At 38.2% G+C, this 21,391-nt stretch overlaps 1 protein-coding gene across 17 annotated transcripts in view; it reads right to left on the bottom strand.

Annotated features, from left to right (window-relative positions):
- LOC103237988 (protein AF-10) overlaps positions 1–21,391 on the bottom strand; it is a 212,535-nt gene that overhangs the window by 17,676 nt on the left and 173,468 nt on the right. For all 17 annotated transcript variants that reach the window (XM_073018774.1, XM_008002463.3, XM_073018776.1 and 14 more), the window contains 2 exons: positions 12,640–12,818; positions 560–677 (listed from right to left, as the gene is read on the bottom strand). In XM_073018774.1, coding sequence (XP_072874875.1) covers positions 560–677; positions 12,640–12,818 — 297 coding nt within the window. The remainder of the gene's footprint in view (positions 1–559; positions 678–12,639; positions 12,819–21,391) is intronic.

Raw genomic sequence — 21,391 nt, 5'->3', positions numbered from 1 at the left:
ACTGCAGAAATTCTCTAACAGGATTTTTTAACCAAGTTTGTGTAATACAATTTCATGAATTATGCAAATAAAGGTTTAGGCTATTCACAGACAAGCCCAGTGTTATGTTACTTTCATTGCATAGAACTGAAAACTGAACACATCAATCACAAAAGTCACAGGAGACACTGCTGCATTCCTGCCTGCTGATGGCTCTGCTGAAACATTTCCATTTCAGACAGTAAAAAAAAAAAAAGCACATCGCTATTTTGCAGCACAGCATACTATTGACTTCCAACTGTGATTCTTTTTTTATTGTAAATTGACAATTTGTAATTATATAAATTTGGAGTACAAACTGATGTTATGATATATGAATGTGGAATAATAAAATCAAGCTAGTTAACATATCCATCACCTGAAATATTTAACATTTTCCAACTGTGAATCTTTTTTTTTAAGTACAATCCTCTATTAAACCACATCCCTAAATGTTTTCAAATAAAATGAACCAAAAGGGGAAAAAACTTAAAGTAGGTGAGAGTAGAGTTTTAGAGTTTAATAATTCTTGAAAACTTACCTGTTTGATTGTTTTCAGACTGAGCTATAAGAGCTGCCATTGATGAATTTGGATTTAATCTATTGCCATACATAAGAGACGGTGCCTGACTAAGCGAAGATCCAGATAGGGTATTTGCCTAAATGGAAAAAATTACAATGATAAATGAATTATATCTGAAAATATATTAAAGTTTTCCCTTCTAATAGATCTAGTAATTATATTCTCCAACTTAAGAATATAAGCAAAATGTGTGACCTTCTGAAAAAGCAAATTTCATTCTTGTTTTACCATTTCAACATGTCAATTTTTTAAAAAGTTACATAACTACAAATTTTTTTTTTTTTGAGACAGAGTTTCACCCCTACCCAGGCTGGAGTGCAATGGCGTGTTCTCGCCTCACTGCAACCTCCACCTCTAGGGTTCAAGCAATTCTCCTGCCTCAGCCTTCCCAGTGGCTGGGATTACAGGAGGCACCTGCCACCATGCCCAGCTAATTTTTTTTTTTTGTATTTTTCGTAGAGACAGGGTTTTACCATGTTGGCCAGGCTAGTCTCAAACTCCTGACTTCAGGTGATCCGCCCGCCTCGGCCTCTCAAAGAGCTGGGATTACAGGCGTGAGTCACCGCGCCTGGCCATAACTACAAATTTTTTAAAAAGAAGGATTGGCACATTCAAAGGTAACTATTCCTACTTTTAATTTTCAACGTATCTAGCAGATACCAAAGCCCAGTGGCACAGTAGCCATGTGGACATGTGACTAATTAATCTTATTAAGCCATCTATAACATAAAAGCAGGAAGACAACAGGTATCTAACAAAATGCTTCAATCTCTCGTATCACAAGCTGGCTAAGGAGGTCAAAAGTCCAACTTTTACTTCTAGTATTTTAACTACACGGAGCTGTATTTCCATTGCTTAACTCTGTCATTAGTAAAACCTGCACACTATTTTGTTACTTCCTGTTTTGATAGACTTGGAAGCCTGCTGCTTTTTCTGTTTTGTTTTGTTTTTATTTTAAAAGAAAGCAAACAGGCATCCCAAGTATGTTTTCTATACAATGCAGGACTCAACGAATCACAGCTTTGCCCTGACCCCATATAAGGCACTGTCTTTTTGGCAGCAAGCCAGCTCTACTAACTGAAGAGCTCGTCCAAAGTTTGTAATTCATTCATGTTGCTAACCACAATTCTGAAGGCCTCTACTGGGACCTGTGCCAAACAAGCGAAAATGAACCCTTAAACAGATGAAGCTAAGGAGGCTGGCCAAACTATTGCGTAATCCACTGTAATAAAAATGCTTTCTTTGATGTGCATGCTCTCTCCCACTTTCCAAGAATATTATGACCTTAAAATGTGACATTTTGGAGGCAAATCTCTTGTATACAAAATGCTGTTACTCACAGAAGACTCCCAGTGGCCTGAAATAATTTTCAGATTTAACAGAACCACAAATGTTAAAGTAGAATTGTTCTTTTTCATGAATGAAATCAACTGAAGCTTTTATAAACTAAAATCATTGCATAGTTATTTCAGAACAAAACTCTTGAAAGTATCAAAGAACTAAAGCACTTCTATCATAAAGAAGCTGAATAACAAGAACAAAAGATGTAGGACATTTGGACATGTGTAACTGCACATTAGAGACTAAGACAACACAGTAGTTATAATAAGCAAAATAACAGAATAAGCTGTATTTCTGGACAGACTCACATCATGACATTGCATCTTGGCCTTTAGCCCACTTACAAAGCATGAAAACGTGCATTTACAGTTCACAGAAACAGTCTCTGGGATGTACCATCCTTGCTTTCTATTATCTCAAAGCAGGTATTTTATAGTTCACACTTTAATGTGTAAATTAAATCTGTCAATTTCTGGGTTTTGTTTTTTCTCTTATTAAAAATAAGCAGACAAAGTCAGTAAGTTGGTACTCTGCAGTCCTGTTTAACAATCAACTGTCCCTCAGGAAAAGGTAAGTTATAACTTCAACATGAAGATCGTGCTATTCACTTACCATGTATTTAGTAGTAGAGGGCACATAAAACACACAGTTTATAAATAGAGATACGGTTAAGATTTTTTTTTTCTCTCTCCAGAAGTCAATTCTTTGGGAATCTTAGCTATTCATAAAACAATATAGAATACGAAAAATACAAACAATTCAACAGAAAAAAAAAACAGATATTACCAGTCCTGTCTATTAAAGTCTCAGATCCTAATACTTAAAAATAGCTTTTGTAGAGCCAATTTACTCTTACTGTAGATACAATTCTAAAAAAGATCCACTACACATTTAATAGATTAGAAATGGAAAATTAATTAGACGGAGGAAGAAAAAGTCTTATCTTGAGACAGTCTGTTGGCAACAAGAAGTAACAGCTGACCACAGGACAGGGGAGAGGAAAGTATGACCAATAGAGAAAGCACAGTACAGAATGCGAATGGGGTGGTCCTCAAAGAAGACACTGAGGATGGCATTCTCATTTGAGTTTATTATTAACTTTATAAAGGGTACCTCTAGATGCCTTAGCACTTCCAAAGCAAGGAAACACTCTCAGCCTTTTGACTCCTGTTCATACAGTCATCTATGTTACATATCAATATACCACTTGGAATACCTTTTTACTTTCAATTATCAGTCTCATCAGTTGCCTCGGATAAGAACCTAAAGATCCAACTCTTACTAGAACTAGAAATATACTCTTTTTTAGGAAGGGTTCAGGCCGGGCACGGTGGCTCAAGCCTGTAATCCCAGCACTTTGGGAGGCTGAGATGGGCGGATCACAAGGTCAGGAGATCGAGACCATCCTGGCTAACCCGGTGAAACCCCGTCTCTACTAAAAAATACAAAAAACTAGCCGGGCGAGGTGGCGGGCGCCTGTAGTCCCAGCTACTCGGGAGGCTGAGGCAGGAGAATGGCGTGAACCTGAAAGGCGGAGCTTGCAGTGAGCTGAGATCCGGCTACTGCACTCCAGTTTGGGCGACAGAGCGAGACTCCGTCTCAAAAAAAGGAAGGGTTCCTTCTGCCAAGGGCTTTATATTAATATTTATCCTTATTAGCTTCAAATTTCAGAGGGGTGGCATTTTCTTGATCTAGTCTCTGAATTATCTTAGTTTCCCTATCTATTATGCCCGCTATATATACTAAAGATCAAACTAGAAAGGACTATGGCACAACTAATTTGCATGAAGATCATCAGAAAGATAAAGTATCTTTAGCATATGCTAAAGAAGGAAAGTATCTATTTTTAAAAGATGGCTGGCAAAAGTTAATACAATAAATGAAAGTATTATTGGAAACGACCAATTTCCCAAACGGGATAGCTAAAATTAATCTGGCAGTTGTTTTTCTAGTAAAGACATTTATCTAAACAAGAGACTTTCAAAAGAGAAATTATAAGTTATTAATTTGACAAGACAGAGTCATTTTGGTGTATAAAAACATCTACATTCCATATCAATTTCTGCTGGGAAACTCAAATCATGAACATCATTTTAAGGTTGGTAAGATGAGATACCAAAGACTACACAAATGACTATCACTGCTTAGCCTACATTTCTTAACTGATGTTTGGAACAGTTAATACTGGGACCCTCAATGAGTCTTTTGGAAAGACTTGGTGCCTCCAAGCCAACAAATCCCCACCTTTTAGTGGAAAGATACTGAACCTTCTTAGCACTGAAGATGGAGACGTGGAAGAGCAGGGAAGAGCACACACACAGTGTCTGGCGTTTCATTGACTCAAAAACCTTTGCTGCCATTAATAAGTGAAAGCACTAAGATTCAGCAGAAAGGAAGGAAGTCCATGTTAACCAAAAGAAGGAAGGGTTATGAAGCATAAAGGGCATGAAAGCTTTTATATTAAAAAACTAGAAGAAGAAATAAAGGAAACATTAACATACACATACTTCTCTACAGCATACTTTGGAAATGGATTTTGAAAAGTGCATTGAAAGCGAATTACTAATGTACCAGAAGACTGTTTCAGAAGATTTGGTATAAAGACTAGAAATTCTTTTTGGAAAAGAAGTACCTATTATATGACATTTCAATCTTAATCTGCCCAGGTAAGGAGAATGGCTATTGTGAATATTCTCCTTGGATCTGTTGGTACTGTAAGAATATAAGTTAACACTAGGGGAGGCTGACTGAAGGATATCCATGATATATCTAACTGTCTGAACTGTCCTTGTAACTTTTCTATATATCTAAAATTATTTCAAATCAAGAATATTGCCATAACAAACTTAAAGAGGAATCTTTCAAATATATATATAAAATTATGTAAGGATCATATATATAAGAATATATGATTTATATATATATATATATGGATGTATACATCCTTCATATAATATCTTAAAGAAGAATCCTTCCTCTTTCCCAAGACCAGTAACTGACAAAAATCACTTCTGCTCAAGATGTTATCTAACATTTATTCTAACACTCTAGTAAAAACCTCATTAAGAGAAGTGTAATTATTTTACAAGATGGACTGAAAGACCAGTAGATTAAGAATAAATTCAATAATTACTGAAGTAAATTTAAGTCACTTTTAAACAATGTATGTTCAGGTGTCTGAGTTAAAGAATAATATCCTTAACAAATTTAGAATAACTTAATATATTAAACATCTGCAAGTCTCTACCAAGGCAGTATTCAGACTCAAAACAAATAAAAGAAACTTAGTATTTCCTAAGTAGACTGGCATACCATATTAAAATATTAACAAGATAAAAATATATTTCAGCTTGAAATTTCTCCTGTTATTAACAGTTTACCTCTTATATTTTCAAATGTCTGCCTATGACTACAGAGATGTTTTAAAAGAACTTGCTTATAAAGAGTAGTAACTGTCAAATTCCTAGGAACTTGGCTCATTCTAAAGGAGTCGACTGCATGGGGAAAAGGGCTAAAGTCTCCTCAATTATCTGAATGTGAAACTTAAAAGTGGGCACTGTTTTGGTAGATTTTTTTCCTGCCTAATGTTGATAAGGGCAGAATAATAAGAAAAATTAGGTTCAAAAGACTCACCTATGAAAATATTTCACCTTTGGAAAGCACTGTATTAATAGCAATGTATCATCTAGAGATAGATCTGAAACTTCATACTTCAATCATACAGGAACAGGTTATATATAGCAAGCATTTTTTTTAAATGTACAATTAACCTGTCAATAAACATTAAAGTCAAGTGATTCAAAAAAGCTCTAAAGTAGCTGCTTCAGGTTTTTCAGCCCTGACACATGACTTAAAAAATGCAATCTTCCAAAAATATTCAGGCTCACTAAATTGAGTATTTACTTTTTAAATTCCTAATTCATATATACTTTCAGGAGGAAAAACATTTTATTATCACCATATAAGCCAAGCTATCTCACTTTGGGTAAATTATTAAACCTCTCTGTCCTCAATTTCCATCTGGAAAATGAGGATAACCTCATAGAAACACTGTGAGAATCGAGTTAATATACGCAAAGGGCTTAAATAATGCCTGACACATGGTAAGCGCTCACATTTTAGCTTAACTTTAAAAATTATTTTCACAAGTTATTGTGGTTTCTATTTTTCCATTAAAATCATTAGAAAATATAACTTACCAATTATATTCTGAACTGTGGCTATATTTCAAAGATTAAAACCTATTTCCCTAAGAAAAATTAGATAGCATCAATGCCTCATTAGGCAGTGATGTTTTAAACTATGTATTTGATAATACAGCAATGCTGCACATAGAATGCAAGGACTTGAATGTTTCTAGATCCAATTTATATTACTGTTTGAATTTCAGAACACAATATATTTGATTAGAAAAGTTTCCAGGAAAAACATGAATGAACATTAGACATGGATTAGGGAACAATGGAAAGTTTCACATATTCTCCAGCTCAATTCAAACTTTATATTTACTAAGAACATATTCTGATAGCAGACCCATTTCTGTGTCAGCTACCACCAGCAAGGCTTCAATACTCAGCATGTGATGAGAGGTGAAACCAAGTGTGAACAACTTTCAGGTCCCATGAGTAGGCTGACTGTTGAAGCTGTCAGGTTCAATTGCATCATTCCACATTATTCAATGCTCCAAACTGCTCCCTAATTGTTAGGAGCTTAACGTATTCAAAACCATTGTTTAGGCTAATGCCAAAATGCCCCACAATTGAGTTTCCATAAAGTAGTAGGAGGGAATGAAGTGTAGTTAAACCATCACTGAACACTCATGATCAGACAACAGGACTGTATAGATTAACCAACCAATTCTAAGTAGGTTTCTTAATTGGTTAATATCAATATGGGTCTTACCTTTCTGGGAAAAAATTACTTTAGGACAAAGGCAGCTCTGAAATAATTTTGGAACTGGAAAAGACCTTAATACACAGCTGAACCTATAATGGCTAAAATTCATTTATCTATGTTAGCATGAAATTATATGAGTTTTAACAGAAATTGTTAATACTATTTCCAATACAGAAAGTGTTCCTGTACAGTTTCTTTTCTCACTGGTAATCAGGCTGAAAAGTAACAATTGAAGTCATAACCATGAATTCTAAAGTATTTTATGGTCTGCATTTGAACTTCATAAAGTATCTGTACAGCAGGTACAACAGGTACTTAAAGTATTCCCATTTTACATATGGAAACACTGAGGCTCACAAAAATTACAAGACCTGCCCAAGGTTATATGAATGAGTAGCAAAACTCCTGGAACCCAGGACTTTTGCTGACTCAAATTTCTGCTCTTTTGCATTGCATCACACAAATGGACACAGTAAAACTGATAACAATGTTTTCCAACGAGGTACCTCTTAGCACAAGAGGTACATAATTGGGAAATTCATTTTAACAGTAACAATTAGTAATAAGAGAGCAGGCTAAGGAATCAGGCTGCCTTAATTCCAGACTTACAGATACGTGACGGTCACTGTGACTGAACCTTTTTATCATCTGATAACAAGAGATGTTACCAAGCTTATAAAAACTGACTGCTCAGAAAGGTAATTTCCTTAAAATTATAAGCCATTATATTATTTAAATCAGAAGAAATTTACATTCTGACTAATTAAGTATAAACACAAATGTCACCCCAAAAGTCAGCTGCATCTGCCTGAGAAACTAAACCATTTTCTCAAGTAGAATTTAAGGTCCTTATTAGACATCATCTGAAAAGAAATCGGAGACTACATCTAAGACAACTTCCCCTACATAAACACACACATACATAATAATATTGGAAAACAAAATATCCAAAGCTAATTGAGATGAAAGTGTCACAGAAATCTGCAAAACTCTAGTCAATAATTGTATCTTTTTTTTTTTTTTTTTTTGAGATGGAGTTTTGTTCTTGTTGCCCAGGCTGGACTGCAAAGGCACGATCTCAGCTCACCGCAACCTCCGCCTCCCAGGTTCAAGCAATTCTCCTGCCTCAGCCTCCCGAGTAGCTGGGATGTAGCTGGCATCACAGGCATGCGCCACCACACCTAATATATATATACATATATATATATATATATATATATATATATATATATTTTTTTTTTGTAGTTTTAGTAGAAATGGGGTTTCTCCATGTTGGTTAGGCTGGTCTCAAACTCCTGACCTCAGGTGATCCGTCCACCTCGGCCTCCCAAAGTGCTGGGATTACAGGCATGAGCCACCGTGCCTGGCCAACTGAATCTTTAAAATATCAAAATATGCCCAGGTGAGGTGGCTCACACCTGCAATCCCAGCACCTTGGGAGGCCGAGGTGGGCAGATCACAAGGTCAGGAGTTTGAGACCAGCCTGGCCAACATGGTGAAACCCTATCTCTACCAAAAATACAAAAATTAGGCAGGCGTAGTGGTGCACACGTGTAGTCCCAGGTACTCAGGAGGCTGAGGCAGGAGAATCACTTGAACCCGGCAGGGGCAGAGTTTGCAGTGAGCCAAGATCATGCCATTACACTCTAGCCTGGGCAACTGAGTGAGACCCCGTCTCAAAACAAACAAACAAAACAACAACAACAACAAAAGAAACACGAAATATCTGCATTTACTAAATATCACATAAATAAACCTTGGAAGTTTACTTTACTTTAAATGATGTTTAAGTCTACATCATTTTGTTTAACAGTAACACGGGATAGGACAAGAAGCCATGATTATCACATGAAGATTGTATTTCAAAAGCAAAACTCAGAAAGTAGGATGTAACAGAATGCAATTACGTTTCACTGCATTCAGTCTTAAGTTCTTCTACTAAAGAAATCATCCATCAAACAAAAAAAAAGCACCTGCATTCTCCCAAAGACAGAACAGAATGACTGTAGAACTATGAAACAGTGGGATTTGAAAGGCAAAATGAAAAATTAATGACACTCCTACAAAAACGAATTTATACCTCTAACTCCTGATCCAACAAGGGCAGAGCACATTATTAACAGTCACATGGACAGGAGTCCACGCTTCCCGCAATGTTAAGAAACTACTCTATTACTGATACACTATTATGTAGTAAAGCAGGCTTCCTATCAATTATTTGTGAAAGAACCATTACTCTAAAAACAAGTCTGTTGAAAGGAAAAAAAAAAGGCGGGGGGTGGGGAGGGGTGGTTTAACACTTAGTAATATAAAATAGAGGCCAGGCGTGGTGGTCCACACCTGTTATCCCAGCACTTTGGGAGGCCGTGGTGGGTGGATCACCTGAAGTCAGGAGTTCGAGACCAGCCTGACCAACATGGTGAAACTCCATCTCTATCAAAAATACAAAAATTAGCCAGGTGTGGTGGTGGGTGCCAGTAGTCCCAGCTACTTGGGAGGCAGAGGTTGCAGTGAGCCGAGATCGCACCACTGCACTCCAGACTGGGTGACAGAGCAAGACTCCATCTCAAAAAATAAAAATAAAAGAAGAAGAATATAAAATAGGTTTATCAAACAGTTTTTTAAAGTTTTTTCCCCCAAAATTTGTGCTGCTATCAGACTCCCCCCCACCCCCAATTTTACAAGTGTCTCCCTTTCCCCCCAATTAAAATCATAAATCAACATATTCTATAAGTTTTTAACTTCTACTAGCCCTTCCCAATCTTAGCTCCTTTACCACTTTCCGGGAAACAATTCTTAAGATACCAAATAAGGCAATGTAGAGGTCTGTTTACTTAAAATGTGTATCACAAAAAGCAAAAATGACCTCTGGATTTTATCCTGCTGGCACCAATCCAATCAATAAAAACTACTACTTTCATTAAGGGCATGGGGGCACAAAACGGTATTCAAGTTTAATATTTCCATTATCTATCAATATTATTAAAGTTTTTGCTTGCAAGTGTGATGGTTTTCTTAATAGTTGTGGTAAGACTTCTAGAATTCCTTTTTTTTTTTTTTGGGAGACAAGAGTCTGGCTCTGTTGGTTGGCCCAAGCTGGGGTGCAGTGGCGCGATCTTGGCTCACTACAACCTCCGCTTCCCGCGTTCGAGCGATTCTCCTGCCTCAGCCTCCCAAGTAGCTGGAACTACAGGTGTGAACCACTATACCCGGCTAATTTTTTAATTTTTTAGTAGAGACAGAGTTTCGCCATGTTGGCCGGGCTAGTCTCAAACTCCTGACCTCAAGCGACCCACCCACCGTGGCCTGCCCAAAGTGCTGGGATTACAGGCATGAGCCACCATGCCTGGCCTAGAATTACATTTTAAATATTGATAATTTTTATTCACCCATTTATCTTACTGCATTGCTCTCAAATCAACTACTTAGAGCAACCCTAAATAAAACACTACGATGTGACTATCTAAACACAATTAATGTATGACTTGAAAACAAACAGGGTCTATATGAGAGTGAAACAGGAATAAACTTTATCATTTTGAAAAAAAAGATTCAATTGCTAAGTGTCCTATCAATTTTAAGAGTCCTATCAATTCTATTTAAATATTTCTGTATCCTTTCTTTTGCACATTGCCTAGAAAATTTCACATTTTTCACATTCGACACCATTATTATTGTCTCAGGCAGCTAAATTGAAGTAGTTCAGCACTCACTTCAACTGAGAGGTCAACGTGCCTCAGTTGCCTGGAGACTGATGGTTGCTACAGCAGCACCAGATAAGCCAGGCTAAATAAGCTTCAGCTTGAAGACAGAAAGCATTTACTGCTGAACAGAAACACAGATGCAGGTATCTCAGTACACAGCATGTAAATCTAACTGGATGATCACATTTGTAAGAGACCCATCTTTCTGAAAACTGGAGAGGGGATTTTAATTGAACTGAATCCTGGGTTACTTACAACTATGATTTCTTTGTTCTTCAGATGAGTCACATGTTAAGTGGAATTTTCCCTCTAGCTATAAATTTCTCTTCACTACCACTTCCCTAATGCCAACCCCCTGGCTCACAAACACAATGAATGAGAAGAAATGAAGATTTTTGCTTAATTCAGCTGGGAATTAACCAGAGAATAATTAAACAGACTTTTATAAAGACAGAAAAGAAAAAAGCACATTGAAAATGTTCATGTGAGACTTTGTCCAAGGATATAAAACTATCAACAGCATATGGTTACACTTAATTAAAAGATATAAAACCATTTATAAGAGCCATTCTTTCACTTATCCTTTCACCTTCTCTAACCCCAAACCCCTGTTATGGCTACCTCACTTTTAGTGAAATGAACCACAGAAAAAAACTGCTAAAGTAGTCAAACTCCTCTAACTCATGGGAGGTTCACCAAATAGTTCACTTTCAACTTCAAAGATGATACTACTAAAATCATGCCATTGATTTTCTGTGCTGAACTGTCTGGGGTTGATTCTAATACGTAATTTTAATAGCAACTGCTTGCACTGTGCCATTCACACAAATGCATCAAAATAACCTAATGCTGTGCTTGCCAGAAAAGCGTATGTATCCTAACGACACACGCAATGGAAATTATGCACACATCCATAAGCTTAAGTTGACAGGAACTTATAAACAACTATTTTAACTAGTTGTTCATTATTAGACATTTGTCCCTGTGATCATTTTCTTGACCATTAAAAGACTACTAGAGCTTTGGAGAAATGAAAATAAAATTATACATAATTCCAAATAAATAAAAATATATACTTTGGAAATCTTAAATTATTACCTCTGGGGAAGGGGGGTGTAATGCAGGCGGGTTGGGTACAGCTTTCCCTCTGCACTGTCCTGTTTATAAAACAGGATTACAATTTCTTTTATTTGACTCTTACTTTTAAAACATCTTGGCGAGGCACGTTGGCTCACACCTGTAATCCTAACACTTTGGGAGGCCGAGGCAGGCAGATTACCTGAGATCAGGGGTTGAAGACCAACCTGGCCAACATGGCGAAACCTCACCTCTACTAAAAATACAAAAATCACCTAGGCAAGGTGGCATGCAACTGTAATCTCAGCTAGTCAGGAGGCTGGGGCAGGAGAAGCACTTGAAACCAGGAGGCAGAGGTGCAGTGAGCCAAGGTCAAGCCACTGCACTCCAGCCTGGGTGACAAGAGTGAGACTCTGTCCCCAAAAACATCCTATAGACTAGGCCACCTATCAAACTACAAATCTAAAGTCAGATAAAAGGGGTACACAAATGAAAAAACCTGTATATTCATCATTATTTACAATATTTACAAACACTGTTCTCTCCCACTAAGAGGAAAAATGTCTAGTGCTTGAAGCGATCATTCAGTCTTTTAACCTATATTCTCCTACACTGGTTTTTTTAAAACTTTAAAAAGATTTCATATATTATTTGTGTAATTTTAAAAATTATGAAAGGAATTTTAAAAATCACAAGAGTCCAAAACTGGCTCATATTTTGTGGATCCTACTTTTTTAAAGAAAAAGTAAAAGCTCCCCTGAAATTATATTTTATATCATTTGGACAAAATTTAAAACCCAGAAATTAAGAAGAATTAGTTGGTGCCAATACATTCATCCATCCTCTCTCATGAATACCATGTAAAAATACCTATCATTTTCACTAACACATTAATACAAATTGAGATATTTCATAAATTCCTGTAGAAGGCCCTATTTCATTTGTTTCTCCTCTAATGAAACTCACTTTCAAAATGAGAAACCCACCTACTACCTCTCACATCATAGTGTAACAACTTACCTGAGTTGTAGCAACAGCAGGGGCTGCAGATGACACCGCTGAGGGAGAGAGCGCTCCTACTTGTTGCAAATGCCCAGAAGACTGCTGAGGTAAGTGAGAGCTGGAGACAGGAGTACTAGATCCCGAGCCAGATACTACATTTGGAAATGATACTGCTACATCATTGCTGTTATAAATACCTGCCAAAAAAAAACAAATTTTATTTAAATATAACTTAGCAGTCAAATTTGTTACAGACACACATAATCAGTAAACTTGCATTTCCTCCTGGATCCCTCCTCCAATTACAAATTTTATTGTTGGTATTTAAAAAATATTGTGCTAGTAATTAAACAAATAAACACTGACTTTTCATGAAGCGGTTCTCTAAAAGAACCTACACCATTTTTATTTAGCAAAAAGGCTTTTGTTAAAAGCAGGGGATAGCAGGAAGAGCTTTGTAAAAAATATATAATGGATTTTAGGAGTTTCTAAGAGCAAGAAAACATTTAAGTAGAGGAATGAAGCAATTAGAGTTCCATAAAAATCACCTAATGGGCCTTCCAAAAGGCAAATACTAAGGCCCCAGAAATCATGACTGAGAAAGTCTGAAGTAGGAAGAGACCTTGTTCTAGAAAGGTGACCGGGTAGAAATTAAAATGGAATAGACCCAACTTGAAATTCAGAAACCAACAGAGGAGCTGATGACATTGGTGGGAGACAGGCGTGGGAATAAAGAATGTTGGTAGATTCTAGAGACATTCCAGAGATAACACAGACAGGACTTTGTGACTGACTGTATGGGGCAGGGATAGGAGAGGAGGAAGGATTAAGACATGATGAACTGGGCTATGAGTTGGCAGCTCCATTTACTCCAGAGAACATAAGAGGTGAAAATCATGGGAGACTTGATGAAATCACTTTGAGAGGAACCATGGGGATAAAAGCCAGAAATAAGGTGGGAAATGGAAGCTACTCATTCTAGAAAAGAGGATTGGGGGGGGGGGGGGGGGGGGCGCGCGGGGGGAGGGGAGGATGAGCATAAGTTAATAGGAAACAAGTTAATTTTTTTAGAAGTGCTGATTTTTAAAAAAAAAACAAAATCATGCTCAGCATAGACAAGGAGAGGCTTTCAGGATAAAGAAATGGGAATATCTATAAACCAGCTGTTTTCGAAGAGGGGTGATTTTGTAGGACATTTCACAATACCTGGAGACATTTTTAGTTATCAAGCCTGGAGGGTGCTACTGGCATCCAATGGGTATAGACCAGGGATGCTACTAGACATTTTACAATGCACAGGACAACCTCTATAAGAAATAACTGGCCCATAGTGTTAATAGTGTGGCGGCCAAGAAAACTTGCTATAAACCAGAGCTCCTGGGAGGCCAAGAGGGAAGAAGAGCCTGAGACCCAGGTACAGAAACAGGAGGAAAGAATGAACCTAAGTGGGCTGTAGAAAAAAATATATAAATAAATAAAAATTACCAATTGTAGCCCTAGAGGGCAACAATAATCAGTAATTTATATCAACAATACAATTTACTTTGTTCTAAAGAACATCAACATAGCCCGGACAACAAAGGGAGAATATTGTCTCTACAAAAAATAAAAATTAACCAGGCATGGTGGCATACGCCTGTAGTCCCAGCTATCATGGGGACTGAGGTGTGAGGATCACTTGAGCCTGGAAGTTCGAGGCTGTAGTGAGCCATGCTGTGATTGCACCACTGCACTCCAGACTTGGCAATAGAGCAAGACTCTGTCATAAATAAATAAATAAATAAATAAATAAATAAATAATGTTGCTGACATATAATAAATTAAAGCACCTACAATCTTATTCAAACAGGGAAAACAAAACAATTGGGATATTTTAAAAGACCTTAGAGCTATAATTAAGGCTTCGAGATCTTTTTTATATCTACAGTTTCTCCAGAAAAAATATATTCATTTATCCAATGCATTCATACTCCAAACATCATTGAACTCATTATTTGCCAGGCATTATTCCAAGCCCTGGAGATAAAAAGGCATTCAAGATAGGTAGTCTTTGCCTTCAAGAAGTTGCGTAGAAAAAAAAGGCATTACAAACAGTTGTGAAGAGCACTACAACAGAGACATCCTCAGGGGGCTAGGAGCACAGAAAAAGAGGTATCTAATTCGGACCTGGAGTGAGAAAAGTGGTGAGCCAAAAAACTTACTGGAAGAGATGTTGTTGCTTTTCAGGCTAATTTCTTTTCTATCTTTTGTTTTCTGAGACAGTCTTACTCTGTCATCTATATTGGAGTGTAGTGGTGCAATCATAGCTCACTGCAGCCTTGACCTCCTGAGCCAAGCGAACCTCCTGCCTCAGCCTCCCAAGTAGCTGGGACCACAGGTGAACACCACTACACCTGGCTTTTTTTTTTTTTTTTTGCGGGGGTAGTCGGGGCAGTAAGAGATGGGGTCTCACTATGCTGACAAGTTGATTTCAAACTCCTGAGCTCAAGTGGTCCTCCCACTTGAACCTCCCAAAGTGCTGACATTACACGCATGAGCCACCATGCCCAGCCTCAAGCTAGTTTCTTTTTTGAGGTGAAGTCTCACTCTATTGCCCGGGCTGGTGTGCAGTGGTGCAATCTCGGCTCACTGTAACCTCCACCCGCAGGTTCAAGTGATTCTCCTGCCTCAGCCTCCCTAGTAGCTGGGATTACATGCACGTGCCATCACCCTCAGCTAATTTTTGTATTTTTACTAGAGATGGGGTTTCACCATGTTGGCCAGGCTGGTCTCAAACTCCTGACCTCAGGTGATCTGCGCGTCTTGGCCTCCCAAAGTGCTGGGATTACAGGTTTGAGCCACCATACCTGGCCTCTCAAGCTAATTTCTAAAGGCACTGCAGAACACAGGTGAAGGATGGTTTGGGGAAGAAATATGCAGTAGAGAGCAGGATAAATTCTAAGGACTTGGTGACTACTTAGACCTGAAAACTCTATTAGACTAATAGAACTTGGTGACTAATTAGACCTGAAAAATAAAAATAAGGGTAGAGTCACCAATGACTCTTAAGCAGCAGTAAGTGCATGTAGTGATACCATTCACTGAAACAGGAACAGCAACTGAAAGCAGTGTTTGGTTACTGTACGCAAGTAACTGTGCTAGCATAAGAACTCAATGAAGTAAATATTACTCCCATTTCACATATGAGCAAACAAGTTTAAAGAAATAAAGTAACTTGCTTGGTGAGCTAGTAGGTGGTGAAATATTGATTCAAACTCACAGGTGTCCTATAAATGAAATCACTTCCTAATACAAACTAGAAGTTCAGGGTCATGGTCTTTGAGATGCCTGTGGGTGACAGAACTCCTATATATAGCACACAATGGAATAAGCCTAAAACCCAGCAGAAAATTCAGATTTGAAGACAAATAAAATCTAGGAGTGAGAAGCATGGTAAGTTACAGTAAGTAAACTTGCAAACTAAAAATACTTACTATTGGTCTGCACTATGGTTGAAATTTTAACCAGTTGCTCATAATTATCATAGAAATAAGAAATTTCCCATTAAGAATTCTAGATGTCTAATATCTCTTGAAAAACTGAAGATTTGCCAACACTGGATACTATATTATAAAAAAGCAGCAATATGACCAGAGCTCTGAACAGGGCATGGAGACTCTAATCCAGCATCTCCATCATCCCTGACCATGTCACTCATTTATGTTACCTACGTGGCCCCGTAAGTATTTTATTTACAACTCTTGATATGAACACAATGGTCAAGGCCAAGGAACAAAAATGGGATCGCCCAGGGAAAGCTTTCAGCATGATCAAGAGAAGAGAACCAAAGACAGAACCCTAAATAACATTACCATTTAATGGGTAAACAAAATTAGATCACAAAGGGCAAACTTAGAAAACTAAGATAGAGAATCTTATAAAACTGCTCTAAGAATTTCAAAGGAATGGCTGGGTGCAGTGGCTCAGGCTTGTAATCCCAGCACTTTGGGAGGCCAAGGTGGGCAGATCCCTTTGAGCCCAGGACCAGCCTGGGCAACATGGTGAAATCCTACCTCTACCAAAAATACAAAATTAGCTGGGTGTGGTGTCAAGCGTCGTGGTGAGTGCCTGTAGTCCCAGCTACTTGGGAGCCTGAGGTGGGACAATTGCTTGAGCCTGGGAGGTTGAGATTAAGCTGAGATTGTTCCACTGCACTCCAGGCTCAGTGACAGAACAAGACCCTGTTTCCAAAAAAGAAAAAGAAAAAGAGAGGAAAGGAAAGGAAAGGGGAAAGGGGAAACAAAGAAGAAAGGAAAGGAAAGGGAAAGGGAAAGGGAAAAGGAAAAGGAGAAAGGAAGAAAAAGAAACAAGTTTGGCTGAGAAGGACAGGAAAGAGCATGTTAATGAAGTGATTATTTATAAACCTTATTATTCCAAATAACACATAGCAGAGAAAAAGATATGCATTTTTAAAGGTTGCTACTCCATAGATAATTCAACAAATACTGAGTTTCTATTGAATTCAGTGTTTTCAAAGTATCTTAGAAGATAAAATACTGCAGTCAGATGCGGTGGCTCACACCTGTAATCCCAGCACTTTGGGAGGCCGAGGCAGATGGATAACCTGAGGTCAGGAGTTTGAGACCATCCTGGCCAACATGGCGAAACACATCTCAACTAAAAATACAAAACTTGGCCGGGCGCGGTGGCTCAAGCCTGTAACCCCAGCACTTTGGGAGGTCGAGACGGGCAGATCACGAGGTCAGGAGATCAAGACCATCCTGGCTAACACGGTGAAACCCCGTCTCTACTAAAAAATACAAAAAACTAGCCAGGCGTGGTGGCGGGCGCCTGTAGTCCCAGCTACTCAAGAGGCTGAGGCAGGAGAATTGCTTGAACCCAGGAGATGGAGGTTACAGTGAGCCGAGATCCGGCCACTGCACTCCAGCCTGGGTGACAGAGCGAGGCTCCGTCTCAAAAAAAAAAAAAAAAAAAAAAAAAAAACTTAGCCAGGTGCATGCCTGTAGTCCCAGTTACTCGAGAGGCTGAGGCAGGAGAATCACTTGAGAGGCGGAGGTTGCAATAAGCCAAGATCACACCACTGCACTCCAGCCTGTGCAACAGAGCAAGACTCCATCTCAAAAAAAAGGAAAAAAAAAGATAAAATGCTGATTATCTAGTTAATTTGGAAGTGAAAAGTATACTACACAGGGAGTCTCCAACTTCTAAAATTAGAAGACAAAAGTTAGCTGGAGGCAGCATGCTGAAATTGAAACAGCAGAAGCTTTTGACTTAGACAAAACTGGGTTCAAATGCTGGATCTGTCACCTATGTGACCCTTAATCAAACTACTTAACCCTTCTGAGCCTCCATATTATTATTCTCTATAAAACAAAGAAAATGGCTACCTTAAAGACTTTTTGTGAGATTTTGAGAATATCCATATAAAAAAGCTCTAGCAATGCCTACCACAGAGTAAGTTTCAATAAATGGTAGCTAGAGCCATTCTGGTGTTAATGCTTTCATTAAAAATGTACCTGTAAGTCAGGAAAGTACAATGTTTTAACTACCAGGTCCTCCAATGTCTCTACTACACTTTGAAAGCTGCAATTACCATCACAACATGCAGTAAAACATCTTGGAAGAATAATATTGAGAAGCAAAATCATGGTGATTAAGGATCTTCAATCTCAAAACTTAAAATTGTTTTTATATTATTACATCAACCTATACTTACATAGGAAATTACGGAGCTAAATGTGCAATCCAGTAATCACACTATGGAACAATATCTGGTACTCAGTTTACCGGTAAAAAAAAAAACAACAGAGCAAAATGCTCTTTCCTATCAAGGCAGGAAAGCTTAAAATTCTAAATCTTTCTTTGAAAATGAAAGTAAGTATTCCCTTCAACTTTCTTGCTCCTCAGGTAGGACTGGTACAACATCCACCTTAAATTCTTCTGTATCTGCTTTCTATTTAACTTCACTCTATTTTCATCTTATTTAAGTCATACACTGTTTTTAACTAAAATCAAGGTGGTATTCAATTAATTAAATAATTGTTTAATTAAACAATTAAATGTTACAATGCATGAGCTCTAGGAAAATACACTGAAATTCATCTGTTCAGGATAGGGAGGAGAAACAAAGCTGCAGAATGATACAGAGGGTGGCAATGACATACTGATTCCTTACTTTCCTTCCTTCCTTCCTTTCATCAAACAAATATTCAGTAGGTATGAGGAATCAGGCTAGGAGCTGGGATAATGTAGGGAGCAAGACAGAAGATTTTAGCTCTCTGGGAATTTACAATTTAAGGAGCGAGACAAACATTAAAACAAACACATGAATATAAATTCCAACACATACTATAACAGAAGAGAAAAAGGTACCACAAGAGTGAAATATTAGGAAGCAAGAAAGACCTGTCTAAAAAAATATTTAAGACAAGGCTTAAAGGTTAGGTAGGTGTTAACTGGACAAAGAGTAAGACAGAAAATCTTGTTCAAAAGACCCAGAAATATTGAAAGAATTAAAAACAGGTAATTCAGCTAAAGCCTTGTGGAGAGGCTGGTAAAAAGACAAAGTTGGAGAGAGGGGAAGGAAAAGATCATAAGGCCTTGTGAGCCATGTAGAGGTGTTCAGAATTTTTGCTAAGATCAATAGGAAGACACCAAAGGAAAACAGTAGGACTCACTTTTTTAAAAGATCATCCCTCTGACTCCTATGTAGCAAAGGGACTGACGGGGATGAGTGGAAACAAAGATATTTTTTAGGAGGCTATTTCACAATTTGGATTAAAAATTATGTCCCACCAGACAAAGATGGTAGTAGTACTGAACAGGGACAAGGACTTGCAGTGCATCTAGAAGTTAAAATCATCTAAACTTGATGACAAATTAGATTTGGTACAGGGTAGAAGATGATGAGTCATGGGTTTCTGGCTAGTGATTAAAAGTGCCATTACTGAGGTGGTAAAAACTGGAGAACTCAAACAAATTTACAAGAAAAAAACAAACAACCCCATCAAAAAGTGGGCAAAGGATATGAACAGACATTTCTCAAAAGAAGACATTCATACAGCCAACAGACACATGAAAAAATGCTCATCATCACTGGCCATCAGAGAAATGCAAATCAAAACCACAATGAGACACCATCTCACACCAGTTAGAATGGCAATCATTCAAAAGTCAGGAAACAACAGGTGCTGGAGAGGATGTGGAGAAATAGGAACACTTTTACACTGTTGGTGGGACTGTAAACTAGTTCAACCATTATGGAAAACAGTATGGCGATTCCTCAAGGATCTAGAACTAGATGTACCATATGACCCAGCCATCCCATTACTGGGTATATACCCAAAGGATTATAAATCATGCTGCTATAAAGACACATGCACATGTATGTTTATTGCGGCACTATTCACAATAGCAAAGACTTGGAATCAACCCAAATGTCCATCAGTGACAGACTGGATTAAGAAAATGTGGCACATATACACCATGGAATACTATGCAGCCATAAAAAAGGATTAATTTGTGTCCTTTGTAGGGACATGGATGCAGCTGGAAACCATCATTCTTAGCAAACTATCATAAGAACAGAAAATCAAACACCGCATGTTCTCACTCATAGGTGGGAACTGAACAATGAGATCGCTTGGACTCAGGAAGGGGAACATCACACACCGGGGCCTATCATGGGGAGGGGGGAGAGGGGAGGGATGGCATTGGGAGTTATACCTGATGTAAATGACGAGTTGATGGGTGCTGACGAGTTGATGGGTGCAGCACACCAACATGGCACAAGTATACATATGTAACAAACCTGCACGTTATGCACATGTACCCTAGAACTTAAAGTATAATAATAAATAAATAAATAATAAAAAAATTAAAAAATTAAAAAAACTGGAACAGGAGGAATGGAAGTTTTCTTAAATGCCAGCCTAGGACCACGTGTTGAGACTCTCCAACATTTCAAGGATGGGTCCTGGAAGAGGAGTTCATACAGAAAATTGACACCAGTGAGATAAGAAGAAAACCATGACTGTGGTGTCACTGAAGCAAAGAAAGAGAGCCTGACGAAAGAGATGGCACTGACTTCTCAAATGCTGCATTTTCAGTCCACCAGATGTGAAAAGATGGAGACAAACAGTGATCTCAGGAGAAGAATATAGTATGAGTAGAAGTCAAAAGACTTCTACTTGTTTAGACTTAAGTTTTTATTAGTAAGCCAAGGCAATTACTCAAGATTGATAAATAAGACAGAAGTATACCTGTCTAATGACAGAAATAATAATGTTCACCAACCTGAGTTCCTATTTCCCACTTTCAAACTGCCTAGGAGGTCAAATAAGTACCCATCCAGTGGCTTACTCAGGAAAAAGACAGTGAATGGAACAGTCTTGAGGAGTATTTAACCAAGTAAGTAATTAAGCCTGTAAGTTATCCCTAACCCACATCCCGAGAGACTGAATTATTTATTCTTTCCTAGAGGTTAATATGGTGTGAAAATAGTTAAAAGTCCAAATCCTAGGCCAGGCGCGGTGGCTCACACCTGTAATCCCAGCACTTTGGGAGGCCGAGGCGGGCGGATCACAAGGTCAGGAGATCGAGACCATGGTGAAACCCCGTCTCTACTAAAAAATGGAAAAAAATTAGCCGGGCGCAGTGGCGGCACCTGTAGTCCCAGCTACTCGGGAGGCTGAGGCAGGAGAATGGCGTGAACCCGGGAGGCGGAGCTTGCAGTGAGCCGAGATTGCGCCACTGCACTCCAGCCTGGGCG

Source organism: Chlorocebus sabaeus, chromosome 9 (genome assembly GCF_047675955.1).
Source record: "Chlorocebus sabaeus isolate Y175 chromosome 9, mChlSab1.0.hap1, whole genome shotgun sequence".
NCBI lineage: Eukaryota > Metazoa > Chordata > Mammalia > Primates > Cercopithecidae > Chlorocebus > Chlorocebus sabaeus.
This window is presented reverse-complemented; position numbering and strand designations above follow the sequence as displayed.